At 38.2% G+C, this 26,709-nt stretch overlaps 4 protein-coding genes and 1 pseudogene across 5 annotated transcripts; all 5 read left to right on the forward strand.

Annotated features, from left to right (window-relative positions):
* The first annotated feature begins 912 nt into the window (after positions 1 to 912).
* On the forward strand, positions 913 to 2,088 carry LOC121554981 (annotated as a pseudogene).
* Positions 2,089 to 5,141: 3,053 nt separating this feature from the next.
* Positions 5,142 to 7,017, forward strand: LOC121555032 (homeobox protein Hox-D12a-like). The gene is made up of 2 exons (XM_041868806.2): positions 5,142 to 5,736; positions 5,974 to 7,017. The coding sequence occupies exons 1-2, from the start codon at positions 5,169 to 5,171 to the stop codon at positions 6,210 to 6,212; spliced, it is 807 nt and encodes a 268-aa protein (XP_041724740.1). The 5' UTR covers positions 5,142 to 5,168; the 3' UTR covers positions 6,213 to 7,017.
* A 5,125-nt stretch (positions 7,018 to 12,142) lies between these two features.
* On the forward strand, positions 12,143 to 14,529 carry LOC121555065 (homeobox protein Hox-D11a-like). Its single transcript, XM_041868842.2, has 2 exons — positions 12,143 to 12,958; positions 13,598 to 14,529. Exons 1-2 carry the CDS (start codon positions 12,364 to 12,366, stop codon positions 13,828 to 13,830), a joined length of 828 nt encoding a protein of 275 aa, XP_041724776.1. The 5' UTR covers positions 12,143 to 12,363; the 3' UTR covers positions 13,831 to 14,529.
* Positions 14,530 to 17,246: 2,717 nt separating this feature from the next.
* On the forward strand, positions 17,247 to 21,089 carry LOC121555164 (homeobox protein Hox-D10a-like). 2 transcript variants are annotated; one of them, XM_041868975.1, is made up of 2 exons: positions 17,247 to 19,162; positions 19,802 to 21,089. In XM_041868975.1, exons 1-2 carry the CDS (start codon positions 18,427 to 18,429, stop codon positions 20,089 to 20,091), a joined length of 1,026 nt encoding a protein of 341 aa, XP_041724909.1. In that variant the 5' UTR covers positions 17,247 to 18,426; the 3' UTR covers positions 20,092 to 21,089. The 2 variants fall into 2 exon arrangements, with proteins under 2 accessions (XP_041724909.1, XP_041724910.1); XM_041868976.2 differs by having other exon boundaries at positions 17,248 to 19,162; positions 19,817 to 21,089.
* A 1,653-nt stretch (positions 21,090 to 22,742) lies between these two features.
* LOC121555124 (homeobox protein Hox-D9a-like) lies at positions 22,743 to 24,804 on the forward strand. Its single transcript, XM_041868930.2, has 2 exons — positions 22,743 to 24,145; positions 24,474 to 24,804. Exons 1-2 carry the CDS (start codon positions 23,596 to 23,598, stop codon positions 24,716 to 24,718), a joined length of 795 nt encoding a protein of 264 aa, XP_041724864.1. The 5' UTR covers positions 22,743 to 23,595; the 3' UTR covers positions 24,719 to 24,804.
* The last annotated feature ends 1,905 nt before the right edge of the window (positions 24,805 to 26,709 follow it).

Below are 26,709 nucleotides of genomic sequence, written 5' to 3' on the forward strand. Positions count from 1 at the left end.
GCATTTCAAGGTCCTGGAGTGGCCTAGCCAGTCTCCAGATCTCAACCCCATAGAAAATCTTTGGAGGGAGTTGAAAGTCTGTGTTGCCCAGCGACAGCCCCAAAACATCACTGCTCTAGAGGAGATCTGCATGGAGGAATGGGCCAAAATACCAGCAACAGTGTGTGAAAACCTTGTGAAGACTTACAGAAAACGTTTGACCTGTGTCATTGCCAACAAAGGGTATATAACAAAGTATTGAGAAACTTTTGTTATTGACCAAATACTTATTTTCCACCATCATATGCCAATAAATTCATTAAAAATCCTACAATGTGATTTTCTGGATTTTTTTTTCTAATTTTGTCTGTCATAGTTGACGTGTACCTATGATGAAAATTACAGGCCTCTCTCATCTTTTTAAGTGGGAGAACTTGCACAATTGGTGGCTGACTAAATACTTTTTTTCCCCACTGTAGGTTCACCCGTGGGAAAGTCTTGCCGAAGTTGGCAACGAAAACGTTATAGCCTAAGTTAAACTGTATATATGCAGTTAACTAAAAGCTGTCAGTGATGAATAAAATAGGCTTTAATACATTTGTTGACAATACAAAACCATTGTTATGAAGACACGTTCTGATTCTATAGGGCTAAGCATAGGCCTATTTGATATTCAAATGTCTTGCAGTTTTTACGTTTTATAGTTTTGGAAACCTGAGTATTATATATTTAACATGTTCCTTATTTTACTAATATTCTTGCCAAAAACAAAACCACAATAGCCTTGTACTTAGATTATCCATTATCCATATTGTATGTGCATGTCACGTGAAAGCAACCGAACAACCACGTTTAGTTGTGACAGTTCTGTAATCAGTCAACCAAAAGATAATGACTTGTTTTGTCTTCATCCTTGGTTTGGTTTCACACGCTGCACTGCACAACGTTGTCGATCTGAGAGGACAGTGGGGAGGTTTTCATGGAGAGAAGTTGCTGTTCGTTCAAACTAAAATGGAGGGCTTGGGAGATAATATCCCCTCTGTCCATCGCAGTTTTTATTAATCTGCTCCCGGCTCTCACCCAAGCCAGTCTGCTTCAGGAGTAACGCATACACAATTTAGGTCAAACCAAAACTCTCTTGGCTCAGAATCTCTTAAACCATATGCAACTCTTTCTACAGCCGCCACAAATCCATCACTCCTTTTTGGCTGTCATTTGGGGAGTAGTTGCTTAGCTTGCAAAATCTCTGACAGTCATATATTCCAACAGGGAGTAATGAAATGAATTTCCCAGGCGTCCCGATCCTCTATCTGGATTCTCCACAGATAAACCAATGCATTTCTTCTTTCTTTTTTTTGTTCCTACACACTGCAGTAAAATGCAGTCGAGACTGAAAGATGTTGGTGATGTTTACCAAGGCTACCCAAGAATCCATGGATATCTTGATGTATGTGTTGTAACCAGGGCTGGTCCTGGAGATCCGAGGCATGAACGTGTTTTACCTATCGAGGACTATCAGCAATGGATATGGGCTAATAGTTGGAGCAGTCCACGGTATTATGCCAGAAAACAGACCCAGGCCCTCGCAATTCTGCAAGTCATCTCTCACAAGTTGGTTATATCGTCTTTGACCTCTTCTTTGAACTATTATTTCACCCACTTATAATGCTTTAGTACTTTTTAATTGAAATTAGTTTTGCCCACCCAAGGGTTCCAGAAGAATTAATAAACACAGTATTTGGCCTGAAAACACACAATACCACACTATTAACTGAAAATTACGTTGGTGGTAATATCATGGCAAAATAGTTTTCCTCTTCTCGAAACATGAACTTTCTTCTTGTTCCATCCTTGTGTAGAGGTAACAGTAATGAAGCAGCCCGATGTCAGCACTTTATACAGACGTGGGAGAAATAAACGGATGCCATTCACGAAACTACAGAACTTGTACGAGAGTACACCATTGGCAAGTTTATTACCAAGGAGAACAGACTACGGATAGCTTCTTCCACCAACCTGTCTGAGAGACAAGTAACAATATGGTTTCAAAATCGTCGTGTCAAAGACAAGAAGCTTGTAATAGTGAGAGAGGTTGAAACTTTCTCTTGATTTGTTAATCGAGCCCTTTATGAAATGCTGAATTTATTATTATTATTATTATTATTATTATTATTATTATTATTATTATTATGTATGAGTCCCTCATTATTTTCGCAGGTATTAGTCTCACATTATTTTGGTAAATCTTTATATTCATGTGTTGTAATCTCTAACTAACTGACAGATTGAGACACTGTCTATTGTTTATATTAAATCATATATTTCTGAGATGTTTTTGTTGTTATTGTTGTTGAGATTTTAGGCCTTGGTTATGGTTGGGTTATTCAGGCCAAATTTCAAGTATATTGTAATAATATCATATCGCCTAGATTTATTTAGAAGATGGGTCTACATTTGGAGTCGGTTTCCCCAGAAAAAGACTAAAAAACATTCTCAATGGAGTATCTCCATTAAAAGTGCCATTTAGTCCAGGAATAGGCTTCATCTGTGTCCGGGAAACCGCCCCTTAAAGTCTATTGACACATTTGTTTTGTTTTTTCATGGATGGGTATGGGTCTACTTGAATGCGTGACCACACATTTACAATTACGCAAATTTGTTTTCATAAGGTAACGTTTGGTCAAAGCAAAGAGGGCATGATTGGGTGAATAAAATACAATTGTTCAGACAATCAATGTTTAGTTTTTTTCATATTTCTAAGGCATATAAAGTTCTTAAACATTAATTTGGTACTTTTTGCGATGTGGCTGTGAAGGTCTACGCTGAGACTTGTAGCCTACTGGCACTTAGGCCCACTTATGGCAACATTTTAGTTGTGTGATCAATCAATCTAATCAATCAATCTAAACATGTTCATAATCTTTGTTTATGAAAATGTTATTACAATTTTCTTTCTGACCTTATAATACATTTAGAGACTATGATCTCATCACAGGAATGAATAATAAAATGGCAACTATTCATGGCCTGTTTCGCCATCTACTGGATTCAGCACGCAATTGCTCTACAAGAGGCACTTACTTTTCGAAAAACACAATTGAAATACATTTATATTGCCAATAAAATGATCAGAGTTGATTGAAAATTGTTCTATTCTATATTCAGAAAAAATCATAATCGGTTTGGTGACGTTTTCTATGAAAATGTACAAAACCTACAGAAAACAACAAGAGTTCATATAAAACACACGCCTGAGTTTAAGTTTTAGGGTTGTTGGCTATTATCTTACTAGTGATCAACCCACATCAAAAGTTGTATGCATTATCTTTTCTAGAAAGGCGATCAGAGGCAATTTATTTGTTTTAACAAGTGAACAATCGCCTTTAGAAAGAAACCACACTAAACATGTAGCCAGTCTCCTTGGACTTGTTTTTGCTCTGTCTGAGTTCTCTGGACTTTGACCTTGAACTATACGGATATTGCATGCTTTCAGTAAGTAAAACGTTGGCTTTTGCAATATGAATATAACATATTTTGGTGCATAGTTTTCTGTGTATCAATGGCTCAAATAATGTCGTTTTAAGGTACTCTTAAGTTTACTAGACTCGTAAAAGATGAGAAGCCAGGCTGTCGCCTTGCTTTCCGGAGACGGAGGGTTTAGAATTCGCGTTTTCTCCCGTCGGAGGAACCAGTCTAGATTTGCTGGGGAAACTAAAGGAGAACGTAAAATGACTAATCGAGATATGTCAAGGGCCAGTATGAAAAAAAAGTGTTGAGAGAAGGCTATGCTAATATCGATATTATAGAAATCAGGAACCTAGTAATTTATGTTGTGAAATGGATTTAAAAAACATAGCAACTGGATTAGACTACATATATAATATATTTATAACCAGGGTTTGCTTATAAAACATATCAAAAGGGGACATTTTTTTACTATATATGTCAAGAGATAGTACTATTTAAAAGTGTGAAGGAAAAAATACGTTGGTGTAATTGAATAAAAAATTAACCATAGCCATAGGCCCAAAAGTATTTTTAAGATGGCGCAAAATGTAGGATGAATAGAAGTAGGCCTATCATATCTATTTTCTTCCAATATAGTTATTCGTTTGTTATCATATTGTGGTCTTATTGAGAAGCAATTAATTTAAAGGTATGCAAGACTACCGTGTTGTTTGACCATTGCAGGTTTATGTTTCTATATACTTAATCCAATAATGCATTAATTTATATACGGCTTATAAAATAGTGACAGTAGTGGGGAATCACAATTTCTCGAATCCGAAAACTATGTTCAGTTGTTTGAGGTATATGTAGGCCTATATCCATGATTTGTGAATAGAGGAAGAATACGATTTAGGATTTATGTAATACTCAACGTTTGTCAGTAGGATTGGCTAGTATTGTTGCATTGACATTGTATGAGCAATAATACAGCATAGGCTTTATGGAGGTGGTTGTTGGACTTGTAGCAACCATAACCTTGTGCCAATGACTTGTGAGCCGTTTAGTAAGTGTTAGGAATAGTTTTCACAGCAAACCATCATCCATGTTAATGTTGGTTCTTTTATCGAAATGTTTGTTTTTACACTGCTGCCTTATACTTTTAGCAAAATCTTAGTCACTTGGCATATGATAGACCTAAGTAAACCTAGCTATATTCTCTCTTAACATATTTTGTGTAAATGACATTGTTTTGCACTGAACACTGAACATACACTGAACATACACAAAAAAAAAAAAAAAAATGTATGCACACATGACTGTAAGTCGCTTTGGATAAAAGCGTCTGCTAAATGGCATATTATTATTATATTATTATTATTATTATAAACATATATTTTGTTTCAATTATAACAATAATTGGTAGGCCATAGCTAACTAGCAGCAATGCCTTATAATAATAGGAATAATCTCTTGGCATTGAAAACGATCTCTTCGATTTCAATTTATCCATCTAACCAACACCTTTCAGTTTGAAAAATGAAATTTCCATTTACATTAATTTTTCTCTTAACATCACATTACCTTATGGAATATATTTCCTTGCAGTATTAAGGCCAAGTGTGGGACTGAACAACATGTTTTGCATATCACGTGACACTGCGTTAACAAATCAACAATTCCTTTCCCTTTATTATTTAGGAGACGCTAAAAGGGTTGTAAGAAGCGTTTGAGAGAGCTCCATGAAAATGTGTGAGCGAAATCTTCTGAATTCTGGCTATGTTGGTTCTCTGAATTGTCCTACCCCGGAGTCGTTGTATTTTTCCAACTTGCGGAGCAATGGAGCTCATCTCTCCGGGCTGCATCAGATTTCCTACAACAGGCGAGAGGTGTGCTCGCTCCCGTGGACTTCCCCAAGTTCGTGCACATCACCGCCTCAGAGCCGCGCCTTCAGTGGCTACTCTCCGCGGTTTCTACCCAATTCAGTGCCTGTAAATACTAATCCCAACGACCACAACAAGGGACCACTTGACGAGTCCAGTAAATACTACTTTCAGGATGTAAACCACAACCCAGAACAACCTGCTAGACACGCGCAGGCCTTTTCTGGTGAACATGGACTTATCAGTTCCGACAGCTCGAAATATGAATTTTCGAACTTGGACAGACGGTCACGTAATTCCGGTGTACAACACGAACTGAATTACGCCAACCAGGCAATTGCCGCCGGCATCAAGCAGTCGGCCAATTCAATTGCCCGAATTCAACCATCTTCAAGTAATGAATGTGCCAGAGCGTCTTTTTCTGATGGTAAGCATCTAATGGTTTTTGTTATTTTTTAATTAAACTGTTCTGTATGTCTAGACTATGTATTTCATAATTTAACAACTTCACCTCCAAATCATAGTTCTTGTTATATTTGATGTTAACCCAATGATAATTGGAGGCCATGCCTGCTTCTGGATTCTTCAGCATATCATGTTGGGTTTTTTTACCAAGAGATCCTCAAGTTGCTAAGGACCGTTTTTTTTTTTTTCATTTCTCCAGGTGCACCCTTGTGCTCTTCACACGTGAAACAGAGAAAGAAGAGAAAACCATACACAAAGCCACAGCTTGCTGAACTTGAGAACGAATTCACGATGAACGAATTCATAAACAGGCAAAAACGGAAGGAACTATCTGACAGACTGGACTTGAGTGATCAACAAGTCAAAATATGGTTTCAGAACCGCAGAATGAAGAAGAAGAGGCTGGTGACGCGGGAGCATGCGTTCTCCATGTACTGAGGGCCTTGGGTCTTGAAAGTGAACTCGTATGGATTCTGTTCAGACAAGCGCCACCACTTCAAACCTCAAATCCTATTTATTTACAGAAAGTCACGTATTAAAACTTGTGTTTTTGTAAAGCATGCAATTTAGGTTAGTACGATACATATATAATTATTTTGTTTAATTACCCACTTAGTATTTCTGAGCGTATAACTCAGTGATAAGGTACGCTCTTAGAAAAAAAGGGGTTTATTGTGGTTCTATATAGAAACAAATTATGATATTATTATTTTTTTGCACTCACTAACTGTAGGTCGCTCTGGATAAGAGCGTCTGCTAAATGACTCAAATGTAAATGTGAATGCTTATGGGTTCCATTTATGAAGCAAGCGATATAACTCTTTTTGGTTCCATATGGAACCTTTTTTTCTAAGAGTGTATAACATTGTCAATGTATGATTGTTGACATTTTTAAATATAGGTATGCGATCGTTTATTTTTCTGCATTATCAAAATGAATGTTGTTTATAATTTAATCTCAGAAGGCTACATGTATAAATTATGTAGGCTACGTATTGTATTGACGAAAAAAATGTATATATTATAGGGTTAGAAATGTAAATTGCACATATCTGTGGAGTGGACCAGTCAGGCCTGCCTAAAATCAAACTAGGCCTACAGGAATTGCTCGTCCAAGCTCAAGTTCGTTTATGTCGGTGGAATAATGAACCATGAAAAAGTGTTTGGGATTATTTTTTTTAAAGTGTTTGCATGTCTATCGTATGGCTATCTATTTCAACACAATAAATGTGTTTTTGCCTTATTATTTTTTTTAATGTATGCGTAATCATAGTCTAAAAGGTCTTCCGCAGTTGACGCTGCAATCGAATGTGAGCATTTGGGTAAGCTATAGCATTCTCTCTACATTAAAGCTATAGCATTCTCTCTACATTAAAGCTATAGCATTCTCTCTACATTAAAGCTATAGCATTCTCTCTACATTAAAGCTATAGCATTCTCTCTACATTAAAGCTATAGCATTCTCTCTACATTAAAGCTATAGCATTCTCTCTACATTAAAGCTATAGCATTCTCTCTACATTAAAGCTATAGCATTCTCTCTACATTAAAGCTATAGCATTCTCTCTACATTAAAGCTATAGCATTATCTCTACATTAAAGCTATAGCATTCTCTCTACATTAAAGCTATAGCATTCTCTCTACATTAAAGCTATAGCATTCTCTCTACATTAAAGCTATAGCATTCTCTCTACATTAAAGCTATAGCATTCTCTCTACATTAAAGCTATAGCATTCTCTCTACATTAAAGCTATAGCATTCTCTCTACATTAAAGCTATAGCATTCTCTCTACATTAAAGCTATAGCATTCTCTCTACATTAAAGCTATAGCATTATCTCTACATTAAAGTAAAACTGCCTGATGAGTAGGCCTCATTAGAACCGTTTATTGGCACAATGTTAGTATCATGTGTGAAATCGGCATAGCCCTTATCTAGAAAAGTTTAATATTTACATAAATTCATACAATACCATGACGACTAGTGTGTGCTATGCACACGTGTACATTTGTGTAGACATTTGAGGCTACACGAACTGCTCAAAATGCCACGCTAACACGTGTGGTCCACGCTATTTAATCATATCTGTCAAGCACGTACACGATTACTAATATTTACTGCATTGTGATGACTATTCCACTTCCGGCTGCGACGATTATACATTTGAATGATCTAGTTGATCAAGTGGCACATAAACACAAATAGGCTATTCCTAAATAGACCTACGGGAATTTACTACTTACTGAATATAGCTCTCACTCCTTAGCCTATATGATCTTTACCGTTTTGTTTGCTAGTAAACATTTAGTACCTTACAAAATTGAATTCATTGATTGTTCAAATTAGAAATGGTTATCTGGTTTTGGAGGGATTGGTTTGTAGGATATATTTTCATCTTTGGTATGTGGGGCGGCAGGTTAGCAGCGTTGGGCCAGTAACCGAAAGGTCGCTGGTTCGAATCCCCTAGGTGAAAAATATGTCGATGTGCCCTTGAGCAAGGCACTTAACCCTAATTTCTCCTGTAAATCGCTGTGGATAAGAGCTGTCTGCTAAATGACTGAAATGTATAGGCTATAATTGTTTGAAAAAAGTTATAATTATTACCAAAGTAAGCACACACGCACTTAAAATGCTTTTTCGGAATGGTCTAGCTTGAGAATGTTTAATGGTCCGTTATTTACCTCATGACCCTGAAATGATATTTGCTGGTTTACAATCCAATTATCTGAGAGAATCAGGGGAATGGTATTTTTATGAGATCTCTGCTAGAAGACGTCTGCTCATGCTCTACAGATATGCTGGCGCCAAAACAAAGTTATGGTCAAGTCAGTATGTCCTCTTAAAAAATACGTACTCTAACTTTAACCAGATAGTACACTGCATTCTCATCATTCAAATTGTTTTATTTTTTTGTGTGCGTTGTGTGGTATTTGTAAGGAATATGTGTATTTGATGACACATCCATGAGACGGGCCTGAAAACAAGGCCTGAAAACAAGGCCTGAAAACAAGGCCTGAAAACAAGGCCCAACTCTCCCATTTTGTCAACAACAACTGTTTTGCATCTTACTCATCTTGGTATTGCCAACCTGTGTTCATTGCCAATAGCAATTATTTTGCATACGCTACTATTGGTATTATAGGACAATATATAGTTGTTTTAGTACAATACAACATATATTTCCCCTCTACTGTACATTTACATTTTAGTCATTTAGCAGACGCTCTTATCCAGAGCGACTTACAGTTAGTGATTGCATACATTTTTCATACCCTCTGTTGTAATTTACTTTTAGTTTTTTGGACATGCCTTGTGAGTAATTTGTGCGTAATTACTTTTTAACATTGTAGTAGCCCATGTGTGTTTCACGATGTTCTACTGCAATGTTAATTTAAACAATTATAATATAATGGAGTATTTTTCACATGTATTGTGTGGTTAAGATTGGGGATATTTTATTGTAGTACACTATATAGAAAAATAACACGGGCTAAACGCATTTCGGGATGCTTGTCATTACAAAAAAAGATTTTCATTTGGGATTCGTTTTTTTTTTCTCCAAATAGCAACGCTCAAACATTTGAGACCCAACTGAGGTTATATACAACTATATGAAACAACAATCTATGTGTGTTAGAGGGTCTGAAACTCACGCAAACACACACACACACACACACACACACACACACACACAAAGAAGTTCTCTAACTTATGTAAGGTATCGGCAAAAAATGTTCATTTTCTACAAAAAAAAGAACGTATATGTTGAATGAAAGTGCCTTATCTGAGACATTTATGTAGATTTTCCATCTAAGCCTAATCAGTGGAGAACATAATAGAAAGGGAGGCGTTGGGCCCACAATTATAGGCTTAATATGTTAGGGATTCACTATGGTGAATACTATACTATTTACCTCCCTTTCACCTTTTTTTGTGTTATTTAATAGGCCTATATTTATATCCGTAAAGTGCAAATGAAGTAACTTGAAAATTAAAGTAATACAGGCCTATCGTCTAAAATACCGTTGAAAGTGTAGGATAGGATATAGACTATAGGCTACTATGGGTTGAATATCTCTGATTCACAAAGTAATCGCCTCCCACCAAAATGTTTCTCCTCCAACAGCTAAAAGATACACTTAAACTAGAACGGGTCCTTTTGTCTGTGCAATAAAACTATTTGAGTGCAGAGGAGTTCGACGTTATCGGTGATTGCTTGGTGCACGTGGTCTCAGACCACAGATGGTCAAAGCCAGCAGAGATGTGTTGTACTTGGCAGTGCAAAGTCGTCCTTCAGCCAATTATGCTGATGACGTTTCTCTCTTTTTATTTTTTTTATTTACATTTAGGATGATCTAATCCGAAGAACAACTCATTGCACAAGGATGAGGAAAATGAAGGCTTCTGGATTTGGAGCAAACAGCCAGGTAGCCTATAATTAATAATCATTTTCTGATTTAATTTCCCATGTATCCCTTTGTTAGACCTGGATACCTTTCTGAAATCGGAAAATAAGGACGCTTGGAAACCATAGGCCTATATATGGCCTGGAAAATCAATAAAAGTAAGAAAATCCTGTAAATATTTCCTTCCACTATCATAATCCTCCTCTGTAAGGAACTTTAATTAACATATTGTCTATCTTTCTTGTTTTTTGTTCTCTTCGTTGTATTTATTTTCTACCTTTCACTTTTTCTCTGTTTTTGGTAGCCGATGTGGATTATACAAATATAATTTTTGTGGAGATGTTTGGCGCGTTTTGTGCATTTTTTTATTTATTTATTTTTATTTCACCTTTATTTAACCAGGTAAGCCAGTTGAGAACAAGTTCTCATTTACAACTGAGACCTGGCCAAGATAAAGCGTATGTATTGTATTGTTGAGGCGCGAGCGTTGAAAAGGTACATTTGTTTCGTCGATCTGTCCAGATTATTACTCGCATAACTTGTGTGTATAGATTTGGATTCGAAGTAAACTGTGCATGAGGAAACATTTTTGCCCTTTAACTTGAACTCTAAGGGTATGTCAACGACAATGTTGTGGACACACCTTCAAATTAGTGGATTCGGTTATTTCAGCCACACCCGTTGCTGACAGGTGTATAAAATCGAGCACACAGCCATGCAATCTCCATAGACAAACATTGGCAGTAGAATGGCCATACTGAAGAGCTCAGTGACTTTCGACGTGGCACCTTCATAGGATGCCACCTTTCCAACAAGTCAGTTTGTCAAATGTCTGCCCTGCTAGAGCTGCCCCGGTCAACTGTAAGTGCTGTTATTGTGAAGTGGAAATGTCTAGGAGCAACAACAACCCAGCCGCAAAGTGGTAGGACACAGAAGCTCACAGAACGGGACCGCCGAGTGCTGAAGCGCGTAGCGCGTAAAGATCGTCTGTCCTCGGTTGCAACACTCACTACCGAGCTTCGACTGGAGTTGTGTAAAGCTCGCCGCCATTGGACTCTGAAGCAGTGGAAACGCGTTCTCTGGAGTGATGAATCACCTTTCACCATCTGGCAGTCCAACTAATGAATCTGGGTTTGGCGGATGTGAGGAGAACGCTACCTGCCCTATTGCATAGTGCCAACTGTAAAGTTTGGTGGAGGAGGAATAATGGTCTGGGGCTGTTTTCCATCGTTCAGGCTAGGCCCCTTAGTTTAAGTGAAGAGAAATCTTAACGCTACAGCATACATTGACATTCTAGACGATTCTGTGCAACAGTTTGGGGAACGCCCTTTCCTGTTTCAGCATGACAATGGCCCGGTGCACAAAGCAAGGTCCATACAGAAATGATTTGTCGAGATCTTTGTGGAAGAACTTGACTGGTATGCAGAGCCCTGACCTCAACCCCATCGAACAGCTTTGGGATGAATTGGAACACCGACTGCGATCCAGACCTAATCGCCCAACATCAGTGCCCAACCTCACTAATGCTCTTGTGGCTGAATGGAAGCAAGTCCCCACAGCAATGTTCCAACATCTAGTGGAAAGCCTTCCCAGAAGAGTGGAGGCTGAAACAGCAGCAAAGGGGGACCAACTCCATATTAATGCCCATAATTTTGGAATGAGATGTTCGACGAGCAAGTGCCCACATCCTGTTGGCCATGTAGTGTACGTGTTAATATATATTAAACTACCATGATGCGTAAATGGCATACTTCCCTAATAGCACGCACATATAGGACACGAAATAAATACCGACAAAGTTGTGCGTTTGCCATTATATAACTCGAATTATGTGAAATATCTCAGGGATTGTTTACTAATGTCTTTATCGCTAGGGCGAGCACAGATGTACACAGGAGTCGTTTCTAAACCCAGGCAACCAATGAACTAACTGTTGTGTGCGCTCGCATGAGTTGCTCTAGTTATTAATGACTGATATTGGTATATAGTAATTATTTCACCGGATCACATGACAAAATTACCTCAAGAATCAATCAAGTTGAATTGCACGTCAGCCTACGTTTCCGATTTTTTCCCCCCTCGCGGATCCTATCCACACGCCTATGGTGCAATAGATGGACAAAGTTTAACGCACTCGAGCTACAAATTCCTTTCGCTATCGCTAAAGAGAGAAGAGGAGAGATGACGGAGTACGATGAGCGTAACAACTGTGCGTCAAATATGTATTTACCAAGTTGTACATATTACGTTTCATCGCCTGATTTTTCATCATTCTCCTCGTTTTTACCCCAGACTATTTCGTGTCAAAATAATTGGCCTTATTCTTCCAACATAGCTCAAGTCCGACCTGTTCGAGTAGTGGCATTCAGGGACTATAGACTGGATCACCCAAGCAAATGGCATTACAGGGGCAATTACGCTTCTTACTACTCAACCGACGAGATAATTCACGGAGACTTAATCCAGTCATCGAACAGGGCGGAAATTAAATTCAAAAATGATTCCTTGTACGGCCATCACGGCGGTACGAACTCGCCATGCAATTTATTCACCAATGTCGGTCGAAATGGGGTTCTTCCACAAGGGTTCGATCAGTTCTTCGAGACTGTTAACTCTGAAAAGCCCAACTCTGGGCCTGAACACACAAAACAGAAGACAGACTCCAGTCTCCCCGGAGATGCTGCATGCAATAAACAGACTGCAGACCCAACTGAGGACATAGACGAACATGATTCTTCGATATCAAACTGCCCCGGGGACAAGAACAACAGCCCAAGTAGGTACAAGCATTAAATAGTGTTATAGGAAGTACACTACTTAGTCGGTCCGATTTTATGTGTCCCTTTATAAGCATGCAACGGTTTATGTACCCCAATAAGATTTACGTTACTGTTGTAAAAATATTTACGATGGGAAAGCAGTTTAGGTGAGCCACGCCGCAATACTTCTGATATGTTTTTCTGAATTAAAGTTGTCTGATTCTCTTGCACTGTGTAAATTACAATGTAGCCATGTTTATCAGACTTATTTGTTTATGATAGTGAATTTACAAAGTAACAAAGCAATGATATAACCAGGGGAGGCAGGATATGCTAATATTCGAGATACATTATACATGAATGTGAAGGGATTTTCTTTAGCTGCATAATAATGTTTTACCTATACCGTCGAAACGAACCGTGTAGGACAGACATGGACTCATAGAAAATATTCGTGTGAGTTCCTACGAGCGCACTCGAAAATCTGCTTGTGTGTTTGCCTGTGTGTGTTAGCGGGTGCGCGCGGGAAGATAATTTTGTTTACTCAGCTAACTTGTTAATTATATGTTCTGTACTGCCACTTGCATTGTACCAACTTTGATCTGAACTGCATTGTGCTACATATGTCTGGTAAAACAAGTGTTTGTCCCGTTTAGGTTCTTCAAAGTCCAGAAAAAAGAGATGCCCCTACTCCAAATACCAGATCCGAGAACTTGAACGAGAATTCTTTTTCAATGTGTACATAAACAAGGAGAAGCGGCTCCAGTTGACAAGGAAGTTAAACCTGACAGATCGACAGGTGAAGATTTGGTTCCAGAACAGAAGAATGAAAGAGAAAAAGCTCAACCGGGACCGACTTCAGTATTTCACTGGAAATCCCTTATTCTGATATTTTGCATTTAGAGGAGCCATAAGTGCTTCACAACAGATTGAATAAATAATTTTTTTTGAGGGGGGGGACATCTCACAATCTATACAAACAACAGAAGGTGAAACACCGCACAACAAATCTGAACATTGCAAACAGGCTGGATCTATCTATGCAAGGCTTTTTGTATCTGCCACTTAAATACTTACCTCAATGAACACATGAATCCTGTTATTTAAAATAATATTAAATCCAGTGAATAAATCATCCAGGAGACCTCGACATAATGTTCATTTACATATCTTAATGGTAATTCATAGGCTATTTTTTATTTTACCTTTATTTAACTAGGCAAGTCAGTTAAGAACAAATTCTTATTTAAAATGACGGCCTACACCGGCCAAACCCGGACCAATTGTGCGCCGCCCTATGATACAGCCTAGAATCGAACCAGGCGGTCTGTAGTGACGCCTCAAGCATTGAGATGCAGTGCCTTAGACCACTGCGCCACTCGGGAGCCCATAGCCTATATAGGCCTATATCTTACTTTTGTACTTATTTAAGTTTACACGGCATATTCTTTGGTGGATTCACACACATTGCAGTAAGCGACGAGTACTTTGATTACAGTAATCAATGAGTGTAATAAGTAATTTACAATAGTAGAATTGTGTATGCATTTAATAGACGCATGTTATGTATATTGTGGTATCAAATAAAGTACACATGGCAAATGTGGTTATGCGTTACCTCAAATTATTGCAATCACGATCTCCTTTCGGCTTTGATCAGGATCCACATTTGGCATAGGAAAAAAACCATGCATAATTTCATACAATTCAACAAGGTTTTTATAATCTCCTATAGGGATGCTCATACCAAAGCAATCGGATATTGATGTTTTTGTAAAGTACTAATGACACGGAAGCTAGTGGTTATATTAATGGACTATACGGCGAATATCCTGTTGTTAGCCTGTTGTAGTCAAGACGCGTTTCTTATTCGCTTCAACTTCAAAGTTTAGACTAGACCTTTTTATTCCCTTTGTGTTGTCTTACACCAAGGCTGTTTACTAAACCTTGAACCGTCTAGACAGCATAATAAATACTAGCTGTAAATGTGTAAATTGGAGGCTATTGGACTCTGGCCACTCCAAATGCGGCCCTACTCCCAAATAGTCGACAGATGCAGTCCTTTCTTACTTGTCAAGCTATTGAATTATAAATGTAGGAAATCTGAATGTATAGGCTATGACCAAATGCATATATGTTTAGTATATATTTTTTATATTTAACTTGAATTGGCATGCCATTAGAACTCCCGTGCGTAAAATGCCTATGTTTGATTTGGTGGATTTACACAGCGGTGTATTTATTTGTAATGTTGTCAATAGCGGACTAACTAGCAAATATTGTTAATTTCATATACAAACGTTCTTTGCTGCCTTTGAACTTCCAGTATAATGTCAAGGTCGTTACCTCTCACCTTTGAAAAAGTAAAGGCGCCGTTTGGCTGATCTCCTTGACAAACGACGCCTTCTGAATAATATCTGCACTGCAGCAGGATTCCAATATGACTGTGAAGCATTGATTTCTCATGTATGAAAAGCAATCAGATCCAGGGATACAGTTTCTTGTTTGAAGTCGATATACCTGTCTCATACACTAACCAATTGAGATGTTGCATTAAATGTAACGCAATATACATCAAATCATGCGCAACCTTCTGATGTGGCAGCATTACGCACGACATTATAGTCATACAACAATAGTATATTATAGTTTAGCTTTTGTAACAACATTATAGTTTAGCTTTTGTAACAACATGAAAACCCAAAATAATTTTAATAATCAATGGTTTAATTCCAAGTTGTCTTATGGTAGAAATGAAAGACAGAACGGCAGTCAGTGCACCAAAAGTAAAACAGTTAACGAATGTAATCCTTAATAAACCTAAATGTTTATTTTTGTTATATTTATTTCCATCTAACAATTTGAGGCAGGGACATGACTACTTTTAGCGTACCGGTAGTAGGTCTTGGTTATTCTTTTCGCTGAGATATTGTCAGTGCATCTGATCATTCGAATTGTAGCCGTAAGAAATCAGTGATATAAGATATGTTCTGAAATCGATCACAAACACACATGTCAATCAGTCTGGTGATGGTTGTCATGTTTCATTAGGTTTTTGGTTTAGGGAATAGTTCCGGGGGAAATATTGCGCAGACGTTGCCAGGTGACTCCTCGTTCCCATTCTAACCACACGAGGGCAGACGTGTAGCAAGGTTCCATCCGAGTTTGTTCATGAAAACACACATAAGGGTTGAATTACTACTGTGATCTGAAATATTATAGAAAGCTTGGTAATGTTTTTGTTGGTGGTTTGATGAGAGAATATAATCTACGTTCGGTGATCTCGACTTTTGACGTGGCTTCTTTCTGGTAAACGTTGGGAAATAGCTTCAGTTGTTCTTATCACAATAGCCTAAGCAGTCTGTGTTTAGTTCATACATCCATGCATTGCAATCAAAGGGGCACCATCACTGTTTCTAAGAAGTAGTAGCCTAACGCCACCGTTTTAAAGTGGATTAAACACTAGCTTTAACTATGTGGATATGTATATCATAGGCTGGTGGGAGGAGCTATAGGAGGACGGGCTCATTGTAATGGCTGGAATGGAATCTATGAAATGGTATAAAACATATGGAAACCACATGTTTGACTCCGTTCCATAAAATCCATTCCAGCCATGACAATGAGCCCGTCCTCCTATAGCTCCTCCCACCAGCCTCCACTGATTTACAGGAGACTCCAAGTCCAAGCTTAACCCATATTGCATTTGCATGATCTTTGGTAATTTGGTGTTATGGACATGACTTGAAATATTACTGGGTTAAACTTAATTTCAGTTAAAACCCTGAAGTAATGAATTTTTTTTTGATCAATTATGGAATAAGGCGCATGGCCTATCTAGATTCCTAAATTCTCGTGTGCATTACCGATGCATTAGACTAGTTATTTTGATTTGGACGACCATTAGGCCTTGTCTAATAAATATGTTTGGTCCTCTGTAGCTCAGCTGGTAGAGCACGGCGCTTGTAACGCCAAGGTAGTGGGTTCGATCCCCGGGACCACCCATGCACAAAAATGTATGCACGCATGACTGTAAGTCGCTTTGGATAAAAGCGTCTGCTAAATGGCATATTATTATTATGTTGTCTTACTTTCAATCGATATTCTCTGATAGTGTAAAATGATTTTTTAAAAATGTGATCTCTAAGTGTAGAGCCTAAAATGTTGGCTAGAGCATGGGTTTGTTTGATTCCTGAATTAAAACGGAACCCGAAGAGTACCTTCAAAAACATGCATATTTTTTGGCTCACGCATTTTACTAAATTATTTGCTTAATTATGAAATCCCCTATAATCCCCGTCTGAACACCTGGATGATTTCGTTAATGCTGTATTCCGGAAGTTAAAAACAATCAACTGCACGCACACTGATTCTTAACACATTTTCTGAGTTTAATAGTAGCATAGTGTCGGCCAATGCCTGAATTCTTTACGTAATTTACAATTTTCTTGAGGCGTAACACAATCAAGCATATCCTTCTTGTGTTTACTAATCTACGTGCACCAACTAATTGAGGTAGGCCTATTCAACGTGTAATTATATGCTTCTAATAACATTATTAGTCTTATTCAGCAAAATAATCGGGGTGTCTGTTTTTGTATGCTTGTTGATTTGTTAATTCATTAAAATTTCTCTGCAAACCTGGACCTCTTATAGCGATGAGATGCTGAGTTGAGAATAGGCTACTATGGGGGAGCCTACTTTCCCAGTCCGTCACAAACAACGTGCACCGTACCCTGAGCAGGCATTCGAAGGTTACGAAAATGTTTTTAAAATGTAGAACCGGGCAATCGATATCACCTTTCCTTGAAATTATGTTTTTTAGACGATAGTATCCTAAGCCAGACGCGGTTTAATTAAGAATCCAATTACAAAAAAAAGATGTAGGCCTATAATAGCCATATTTGTTTTAAGTTTTTGGTTGAAATTATGTAATTAGTCCACCTCATGTAAATTGATTATTTTCGGTTAGGATTATATCTCCATCACTACACCGTGTGATTAGAAATCGTTATTTTAGTTAATGTCAAAGCATTGGCTTAATAGGTATGCAGCATATATGAATGAATAGATTATTCGTGTGACCTTAAATTGTCTTAAAGGTGTTTAAATGTGTCAAAGTAAGGGAATTGGAGCTTGATGTAACTGTAAATTATCTTAAGGTTAAGTCCATGCTCATCCTTTAGCTTTGATTTTTTTTTCATGTCAAGCAAAGAGAACATGCTAAACGCTCAAGATGTCCTTTGTCAGTCTTTGAATCAATTTCAAGTCCGTGTTCTAGGTGTCGCTGTTGACCACGTCTGCTTCCTAGTTATGAGTCAATGCTTCCATGTGATGGGAAAAGAGGCTGCGTCTCAAGGCCATTTTCACATTTCATTGGTGAGCTTGTCATGTGGCAGAGAGACATCCTAAGCAACACCGACATTGTTTTGCTAGAAATGTCAGCCTACAAACGACATCTCTCTCCTTTTAAAACTGATCCAAAATGTCCTTTCCCAACAGCTCTCCTGTTGCTAATACTTTTTTAGTTGATTCGTTGATTGGCGCTTGCAGGACTGACAGCTTTTACTCCAACAGCAACATGTACATGCCGTCCGGTGCAGAAATGGGAACTTACGGAATGCAAACCTGTGGACTCCTGCCGTCTCTCGGTAAACGAGGGGACGTCAACCACCAAAATATGGGCATGAATTTCCACCCTTACATACCTCAAATTGATAACTGGACAGATCCCAGTAAACCTTGCGGAATAGAGCAACCGTCCAACCAAATGCCCAATTGCACATTTTCACAAAACATTAAGGAGGAGAGTCATTGCTGCATGTATTCCGACAAGAGAGCGAAAGTCAACTCGTCCGATGTCCCTGTATATGCTAATATAATCCCCGAATCGTGTTCAGTTGATGGCCCCGAGATCCCTGTCCCCGGGTATTTCAGACTAAGCCAAAGCTACGCGATTGGGAAACACCAGGACTATGGCCACGAGACGACAAGTCCAAACACCACATTGATGCAGCTCAACAGAGTTACTCCAAAACCGCAGTTGTTTTCCTTTGTCGAACTGGAAAAGAAAACGGCCGAGGTACCGCATAACCGGGAGACCAGCAAGACACCCATCCCCGCAGAAATCCCGGATCCAACGTCGAGCGCAAAGCGGGAGAAGAACTCCTCCACTGAATCTTCAGTCTCCAGCCCAGAGTTGACACAAAGAGAATCTAAAGGTGGGTACATTAAAAGGATTAATCGTATGGCGGTATCATAAAACCCAATATAAAACCCAAACAGCCCTTAAGTCGTAATGTTTAATGAGAGCCTTACTCAGTTTGCAGTAAAGGGTTTTTACAAGAAACGGTTCGACCGCGGACCAGACATGCCTGCATCTATTAGTCTTTTATATTTATATTTTCTTAATTTATTTGTTTCTTTGTTGATAGTAATAGAACATTCATTTTTGTTTTGGGGAAAATTGTATTTATTTATTTATTTATGTATATATTAACACCTAGGAGAAATAATGCGTGTGGTGTTCATCCTCAGTGCTGTGATGATACAGAAACAGTCTCTCACAAATGTGTATTGTAGTTGATTTCATCAGTATGCCTTACATGCATGTAAAATATTACTTTGGTCTAAAAACTTAATCGTGTAATTTAGAGCATGTGTTGTTAGTTATGCCTATAATATTTCAACACTTTTGATCCACGACTACCAACTAATAATACTCATATAACACGATATCAATAGAATTGAAACATTTTATCATTCTGACCAGAGCTGTGTGACTAGTGAAAACATATTTTAATTCATGGTAAAATCTGAGTGATATTTTCATATTTTGTCATGTTAATACATTTGTTGAGTTGATAACATTTCAGACGGCAAAACTGACCCTCCAGCTAGCAATTGGTTGACTGCAACAAGCGGAAGGAAGAAAAGATGTCCCTACACGAAGCACCAGACGCTTGAATTGGAAAAGGAGTTTTTATTCAACATGTACCTGACTCGAGAGCGCCGTCTAGAGATCAGTAAAGGCGTTAACCTCACGGACAGGCAAGTCAAGATCTGGTTCCAAAACCGCAGGATGAAGCTCAAGAAAATGAGGAGGGAGAACCGAATTCGGGAACTTACCTCAAATCTCACATTTTCGTGAGCTTGCTTACGAGAAGCTTGTTTTATTGTCTCTTTCCTCTCCCCTCAAAGTGGTGGTGTGGCAGCATCGGACTTTTTTGTTTTTTTCACCGAAACTGGGACTGACTGCTATTTTATTTTCATATTTACACGGTGACGCATTGTGTATTTTGAATATGTTTTATCACAGGGTAAAATATAGTATGTATCCATTATTGGACTGTTTGGTTTGATTGAGTCTGAGGAAAATGTCGAACGAGCGACTTGTTTGGAAGATCATATTTTCGGACATGAAAGCACATTTATCAATAGTGGTTGAAAAGTAAAACATTCTTTCAGAATTAAGCGCAAACCCTTAGCTGAATCGTAATCACATAAACGTTTATGTAGCATAAATGTGGTGAGCAACGTTACTGAGTGTCAATCTTACGCATGTTTGTGGCATGTATCATGCAATAAATTGATGATTGTTAAATGCAATTTCTTATTTCGGTGCTTTGTCTTGCAGTAGACGTATACTTTTTCATCTATACAGATTTTACATTACATTTTTGTCACTTTGCAAATTCTCTTATCAAGAGGACTTACAATTATGCATTCATGTATATCAGATGTATAAATATATTAAGCAAAACAGATAACTATTTCAGAAATGTGTACGAGGCCCTAACGTTCTTTTAGTTCCGCTAGAATGATTAGTGACTGGACCAGTAGCTTCAAATTGTTAACGTGCCTGACATGAAGAAAAGGAATATTCAAAACAAGTCTCATTGCGGTACACGTCATATCTTAAACAAAAATCCCTATTATAGCGTTGGGCTATTGTGCAACATGATTTCGGTTCAGCTGTTCGAGGCCTAATGGGTCTAGGCTATATATTGACCAATTATTTAATTATGACTGTTATTATTAATTAATTGTTAGGCCTATTGTCAATTAGCATTCAGAAACACGCCTGTAATTGAAAATAAACGGTAGCTTGTAAAATCGAGTTGTTTTGTGAATAAGCTATCCAATTGGTTTCCAAGGCCTATATGTTGTGTACATTTTTTGTCATTTAGCAGACGCTCTTATCCAGAGCGACTTACAGTGCATACATTTTTTCATACTGGCCCCCGTGGGAATCGAACCCTCAACCCTGGCATTGCAAGCGCCATGCTCTACCAACTGAGCTACACGGGACCTATATAGGGCACCTATATATATAGCCTACTGCCTTTAAACTCAACTCTGGACCTCGAAGCCAGTTCCACAGCTTTAAAAAAAAAAAAAAAGTCCCCTCTAATCAGGGACTGATTTAGACGTGGGACACCAGGTGTGTGCAATTAACTATCAGGTAGAACAGAAAACCAGCTGGCTCCGGACCTCGTGGGTAAGAGTTGAATACCCCTGGCCTACTACATGTTTAATTCCCTAAACTTTGATGTCAGGCGTGTGCAAGGAGCTCCTTCGAAGCGTTCATGGATTGTAGGATACTTATTCGAATACACAGAATACACACTAATACTTCTATTCAAATACACAAAAACAAGACTCATATCCTATTCATGCCCTATAGCTAAAAATTGTATTATATTTACACGTATCTGGGAAGGTTCCCACCAACCTACAAAAACAGCCATTGGGGTCCGGATATAGGAACTTCTTAGAAAACGGGTTCATTAGAGTTCCAACATTGGGGTCCGGATATAGGAACTTCTTAGAAAACGGGTTCATTAGAGTTCCAACATTGGGGTCCGGATATAGGAACTTCTTAGAAAAATAAACAGAAGCCTCTTATCATAAATAAGGGCTACAATAATGTTTACTTCGGATTAAAACCGTAATCATTAAAATACATTTAATTAATAAAATATTGGCGCAACATTCTGTCATGATTCAAAATATCAGAAATTAGGTTGCTGTTTATGTTGATGTAGTTAAATGTCATAAGATGGCTCGTGTTGTAGGATATTATACTGGAAGATCGCTTTGCCCAGTAGTAGACGTATCTGCAGCCGGTGTATAGAAGTCCAAGCCAAGTTCATAACTCTATCCGTGTAGACTACTTGAACTCGGTGCATACTACTTTCCTAATACTTCCACCTCTCTTTTACACACGAAACGCTGAAACGAACACACACACACACACCAACCACAACAGATTGCATGGTTTTATTTATTTATCAATGGCCTGCTTGGCCACATCATTCTTTTTTATAACACTTTAATTAAAGCATCCAGGTATAATATAATTTGTTATAAACATTTGTGAGCCTTTATAATGTGTTATAACAAGGCGTATGATATGTTGTGTAGCTCAAGCTAATGCAATGTTCACTTTCTGCTGAAGAAGCTGGTCTCCAGTGTCTGTCTGGGCCTAATGATGTTCAAGCACAAATTCATTGGCAGGTCGCCGCCATGTTGTTTGTCCCCAAGTGAACATTTGTGTGATAATCAGTTCTGTTCCTTCTTTCTCGTTGTTTTTGCTCCATCGTGGGAATGTATTTGAAATAAATCAGTTTACAGATATTATTTACGTTTGTATTCATTGAAGATTTGCGCACAGGCCTCCTGTAGCTCAGTTGGTAGAGCATGGCTCTTGCAACGCCAGGGTTGTGGTTCGATTCCCACGGGGGCCAGTATGAAAAATGTATGCACTCACTAAACTGTAAGTCGCTCTGGATGAGAGCGTCTGCTAAATGACGTAAATGTAAAATGATGAGAGTTTGCGAAAGTAGGCTGTTTGCCTAATCAAGAAGTCATGTGTTCTCAAAACCTAAAAAGGCATCGCTCTGCACAGATCCGCTTTGTTGCGCCAAAAGTCCGTTTTATTAAGGGCCCATTAATGTATAATCAAACGCACCTCATAAATATTTTATGTGATACACATAAAATCATTATGTCTCTCCTCTAGATAAATACAATCAGTATACAAATAATACTTTCTGGTTCAAACTTACAAGACCAACCAAACTAGTGAAAGTGACTAGTTAGAATAAAAGCTAGCAATTCAAAAACAGAGTTGGTGCGGAAATGGTGTATCCTTATATTACAGCATGTTATTACATTTATTTTACGAGGACTTACAACTAGTAGTCTATAAAATGTTTTACAAGCATTGAGTGTATGATATACCTTATGACGATATCTTGTGAGAGTTTACACTCATAATGTGGTGTGGTATCAATGTTGAGTGGTGGCTGTGAAATAAATGTGTGTATTAGGCTAATCTATACATAAAACAAATAGTCCTGCACCACCCTTATGCACATTTAAAAACCCCGCTAACACAGAATGACTTCAAGTTTGACATTCTTTCTCCTTAACCATTCGGTTTCTTTGGCATTCTTTAAATAAAAAGGCAAATTAAACATAGGCCTATACCGTTACAGCGGACTGATTTACTCACTGCGTTTGGTAAATATGATCACGTGATTCATGTAACCAATCCCTGAAGATGAAGCCAGCAAAAATACTATGATTGTTCAGAGGAAAGGTTTCCGTAACAGTGTAACCTTTTATATGACTACGAAGGGATCAAAAAATGTCGACCAGTAGCACTCTGAGTAACTATTATGTGGACTCTATAATGGGGCATGAAGGAGAGGATGTGTACAGGCCACGCTTTGGCCAGTCTCCGCAGAGTACGACCTCAATGCCATCAGGCGTTGGGGACAATGCTGATTTTTCCTCCTGCAGTTTTGCACCTAAATCAGCCGTTTTCCCAGGGTCTTGGTCCTCGGTTCACCCGCAGTCCGCCGCCGCAGTGTCAGGGATTTACCACCCTTACGTCCAGTCCCACCTCTCCACAGCAGACAGCAGATATGTTCGGTCCTGGATAGACCCCATTTCTAACAACGTTTCTTTCTCCGGCTTTCACTATAACAGCCGGCATTATGGAACCAAGCCCGAAAGTTTACCACTTAAAAGGACTGAGAGTGCCACTTTTGAGACAGAGAATCCGGGGGTTGTCTCTTGCCCTGGTTATGCATGTGGATTGTCCGAATGCCCGGAAAAAGTGGCCAAAGAGAGTGTTGGCAGTGATACTTCAAATCACAGCGAGCCTAAAGAAGAGAAAAAACAACTTGATCCAAGTAAGTAAACGAAATTGCCCCCTGATTTACAACCTTACGAGCTGTACGAGCTGGGTGTGTAAAACTGGAGGTTTTACTAACCTATAAAAATGTCTAGCTCATACCACCGGACGAAAAAAACTGCCTACGGCTGTAAAGTGAGAACATAACGCAAGCGTGTGATAATAATTGCGTCAACAAATTCAGTATTATTATAATTATAATTATTTACTTTTTTTTTACAAATATACAGTTAAAAATTCTGACGCTTGTATTTGCCATGTTCATTGTTTATTTCGTTTTCCTGCTATTTCTCATGTGAGTTTCAACTTTGTCCTCTGTTCTCCAGACAACCCTGCAGCAAACTGGATTCATGCACGTTCAACAAGGAAGAAGCGATGTCCATATACAAAGTATCAGACACTAGAACTAGAAAAAGAATTTCTTTACAACATGTATTTGACACGAGATCGACGATACGAAGTGGCTCGAATTCTGAATTTAACTGAAAGGCAGGTCAAAATCTGGTTCCAGAACAGAAGAATGAAAATGAAAAAGATGAACAGAGAGAGAGGCAGTAAGGATCACTTATAGCTGATGCTAGAGTGGATGTAGTCCCTCGTCTTTTGATGTACCGTATTGTTGTGATTACTTGGAATAAAACGTTCTTTCTTTTTTTAGTTTGAATCAAAGTTAATATTGAGTCTCAAGCGAATTACTTTATTGATTAACCAGAACTAGAGTATTTATGCCCAATATGAACCCATGGGAATATGCTTGCATATCCTTTTCTTCGTCGTGTATTTGAACAACGTAATGTTTTCAGAGGTTACATTTATGCTAATATTTTCAGTGAATATTGTAGGCTTAATTCAGTGAAAGAATCATCACGCAAATTGGAAATTATTTAACTTACTAAAAAGGTAGAGGCTGACTGATTATGTTTGTCAGGCTAGGACTAGAACTTAAAACTAAATGATCATATGTTTTTCAGTATTTAAAATAGTTTCATGGTGTTTTTTCTGAGGTTAGTTTTGAAAAGAGACATTTTAGTCATTTAGCAGACGCTCTTATCCAGAGCGACTTACAGTTAGTGAGTACATACATTTTTAATACTGCCCCCCGTGGGAAACGAACCCACAACCCTGGCGTTGCAAGCACCATGCTCTACCAACTGAGCTGCAGGGGACTATGGAGGAGATTATACAGGAGAAAGGATTGGGCGTAGTCTTAATCTTAGCATATTCCTGCATTTTCAGAATCCAATTCGGGCTGTATTTAAGGGCAAATGTTTCTTACATCTGCTCTGATGTTTTTTTTTTAGTAGTAGGCCCTATATAGGAGTAGTTGTTTTATTTTTATTACATTTTATTTCAATTTGATGTAAATAGTTATTTCTGACGCTCTGAACACCAATTCAACAACATAAAAAGCGTAGCCCGCTTGCACTAATGCAGTAGTTTGTAGAATTGAGAGGTAAGACTAATAACGCCTTATTGCAAAAGTTAATTAGAACCATTTGGTTACTAGGAAAAGTAGGACTAATGATAAAGTTTATTTCACTTAAATAAATATATTTGGTTAATCTGTATGAGAGATTCAATGATTGGATATTTCGTTGTATTTTTTAAGGTCAGCAGAATTAAACAACTTAAGGTACCACTTGGTATGGTGAGCTCACATTTTAGAATAGTTTTCATAATAGTAATTTGGCTTTCAGTTTGGATTTCACTTCAATAGTGGGAGAATGACGCATTGTTTAAAGAGGTAATAAAGTATTTATGATTGGGAGAGGTGTTGCACTGATTTCCAATGTATTGTCCAACCTGTATGTATAATTGCTTTAAAGCAGGAAGAACCGTAGTCCCATAAAGCCATATAGATTGCTAGACGTTTGGTCTAAATAACTTTACGAGCCAGGGCACCTCTCTCCTTTCAAACCCTTTTACTTGGGTGTTTGAGTCTTTTGCTGAAAAACAAAAATGCAGACACTTTTTCTGCAGGGTGTCTGGTCGATGAATTGTTTGTCTTCGTGACTGAGAGGAAATCAGCCCCCCTAATGTATAGAAAGTCGTGTTTATTCACCAACTGCATTTCCTATAGACGGGGGCAAAAACTTCACTTTGACTGCTGTGTAAAAGGCCGTTTCCAGCAGTGGATCTATTGGCACTGCAAGGGTGGATTTAAACCCTGTTTCTGAAATACTTTGAAATATGTCATGTAATTTATTTTCTGTGTAAAAAAAAAAAAAAAAAAAAGCCCTGTGTTTTATGTGAGAAAAGCTAACAGTGTTTATCAATAGGGGTGTTTAATCATCAGAGAATACGGTTGGATTTGAATGTATAATGTATGGTCATTTGTGGTTAGTTTAGTGAAAATAAATTGTAATGATTGAAACAAATAGTAATGTAATATTCTCCAAGCATTGATAAAGTATCCTACTAGATAGTGTTATCGACTGATGAACAGAAATAATTTATTGTATAGGCCAGTAGGAGATCAGTTTGTTGGAAATCTAGACCGCTAGAGGGCGACGTTGTTCTACAGAAGACTGCATCTCAATAGAGGTCGATGGGTTGACGGTG

The sequence above is a fragment of the Coregonus clupeaformis genome, chromosome 40 (genome assembly GCF_020615455.1).
Source record: "Coregonus clupeaformis isolate EN_2021a chromosome 40, ASM2061545v1, whole genome shotgun sequence".
NCBI lineage: Eukaryota > Metazoa > Chordata > Actinopteri > Salmoniformes > Salmonidae > Coregonus > Coregonus clupeaformis.

Excerpts from the sequence above, each read along its gene's own strand:
- LOC121555164 (XM_041868975.1), top strand. The coding sequence starts at position 18,427 with ATGTCCTTTCCCAACAGCTCTCCTGTTGCTAATACTTTTTTAGTTGAT. Across the intron at positions 19,163-19,801 it reads GACACAAAGAGAATCTAAAG|TTGATAACATTTCAGACGGC; the intron begins GTGGGTACATTA and ends ACATTTGTTGAG.
- LOC121555065 (XM_041868842.2), top strand. The coding sequence starts at position 12,364 with ATGACGGAGTACGATGAGCGTAACAACTGTGCGTCAAATATGTATTTA. Across the intron at positions 12,959-13,597 it reads GGACAAGAACAACAGCCCAA|GTTCTTCAAAGTCCAGAAAA; the intron begins GTAGGTACAAGC and ends TGTCCCGTTTAG.
- LOC121555124 (XM_041868930.2), top strand. The coding sequence starts at position 23,596 with ATGTCGACCAGTAGCACTCTGAGTAACTATTATGTGGACTCTATAATG. Across the intron at positions 24,146-24,473 it reads GAAAAAACAACTTGATCCAA|ACAACCCTGCAGCAAACTGG; the intron begins GTAAGTAAACGA and ends TCTGTTCTCCAG.
- LOC121555032 (XM_041868806.2), top strand. The coding sequence starts at position 5,169 with ATGAAAATGTGTGAGCGAAATCTTCTGAATTCTGGCTATGTTGGTTCT. Across the intron at positions 5,737-5,973 it reads CAGAGCGTCTTTTTCTGATG|GTGCACCCTTGTGCTCTTCA; the intron begins GTAAGCATCTAA and ends TCATTTCTCCAG.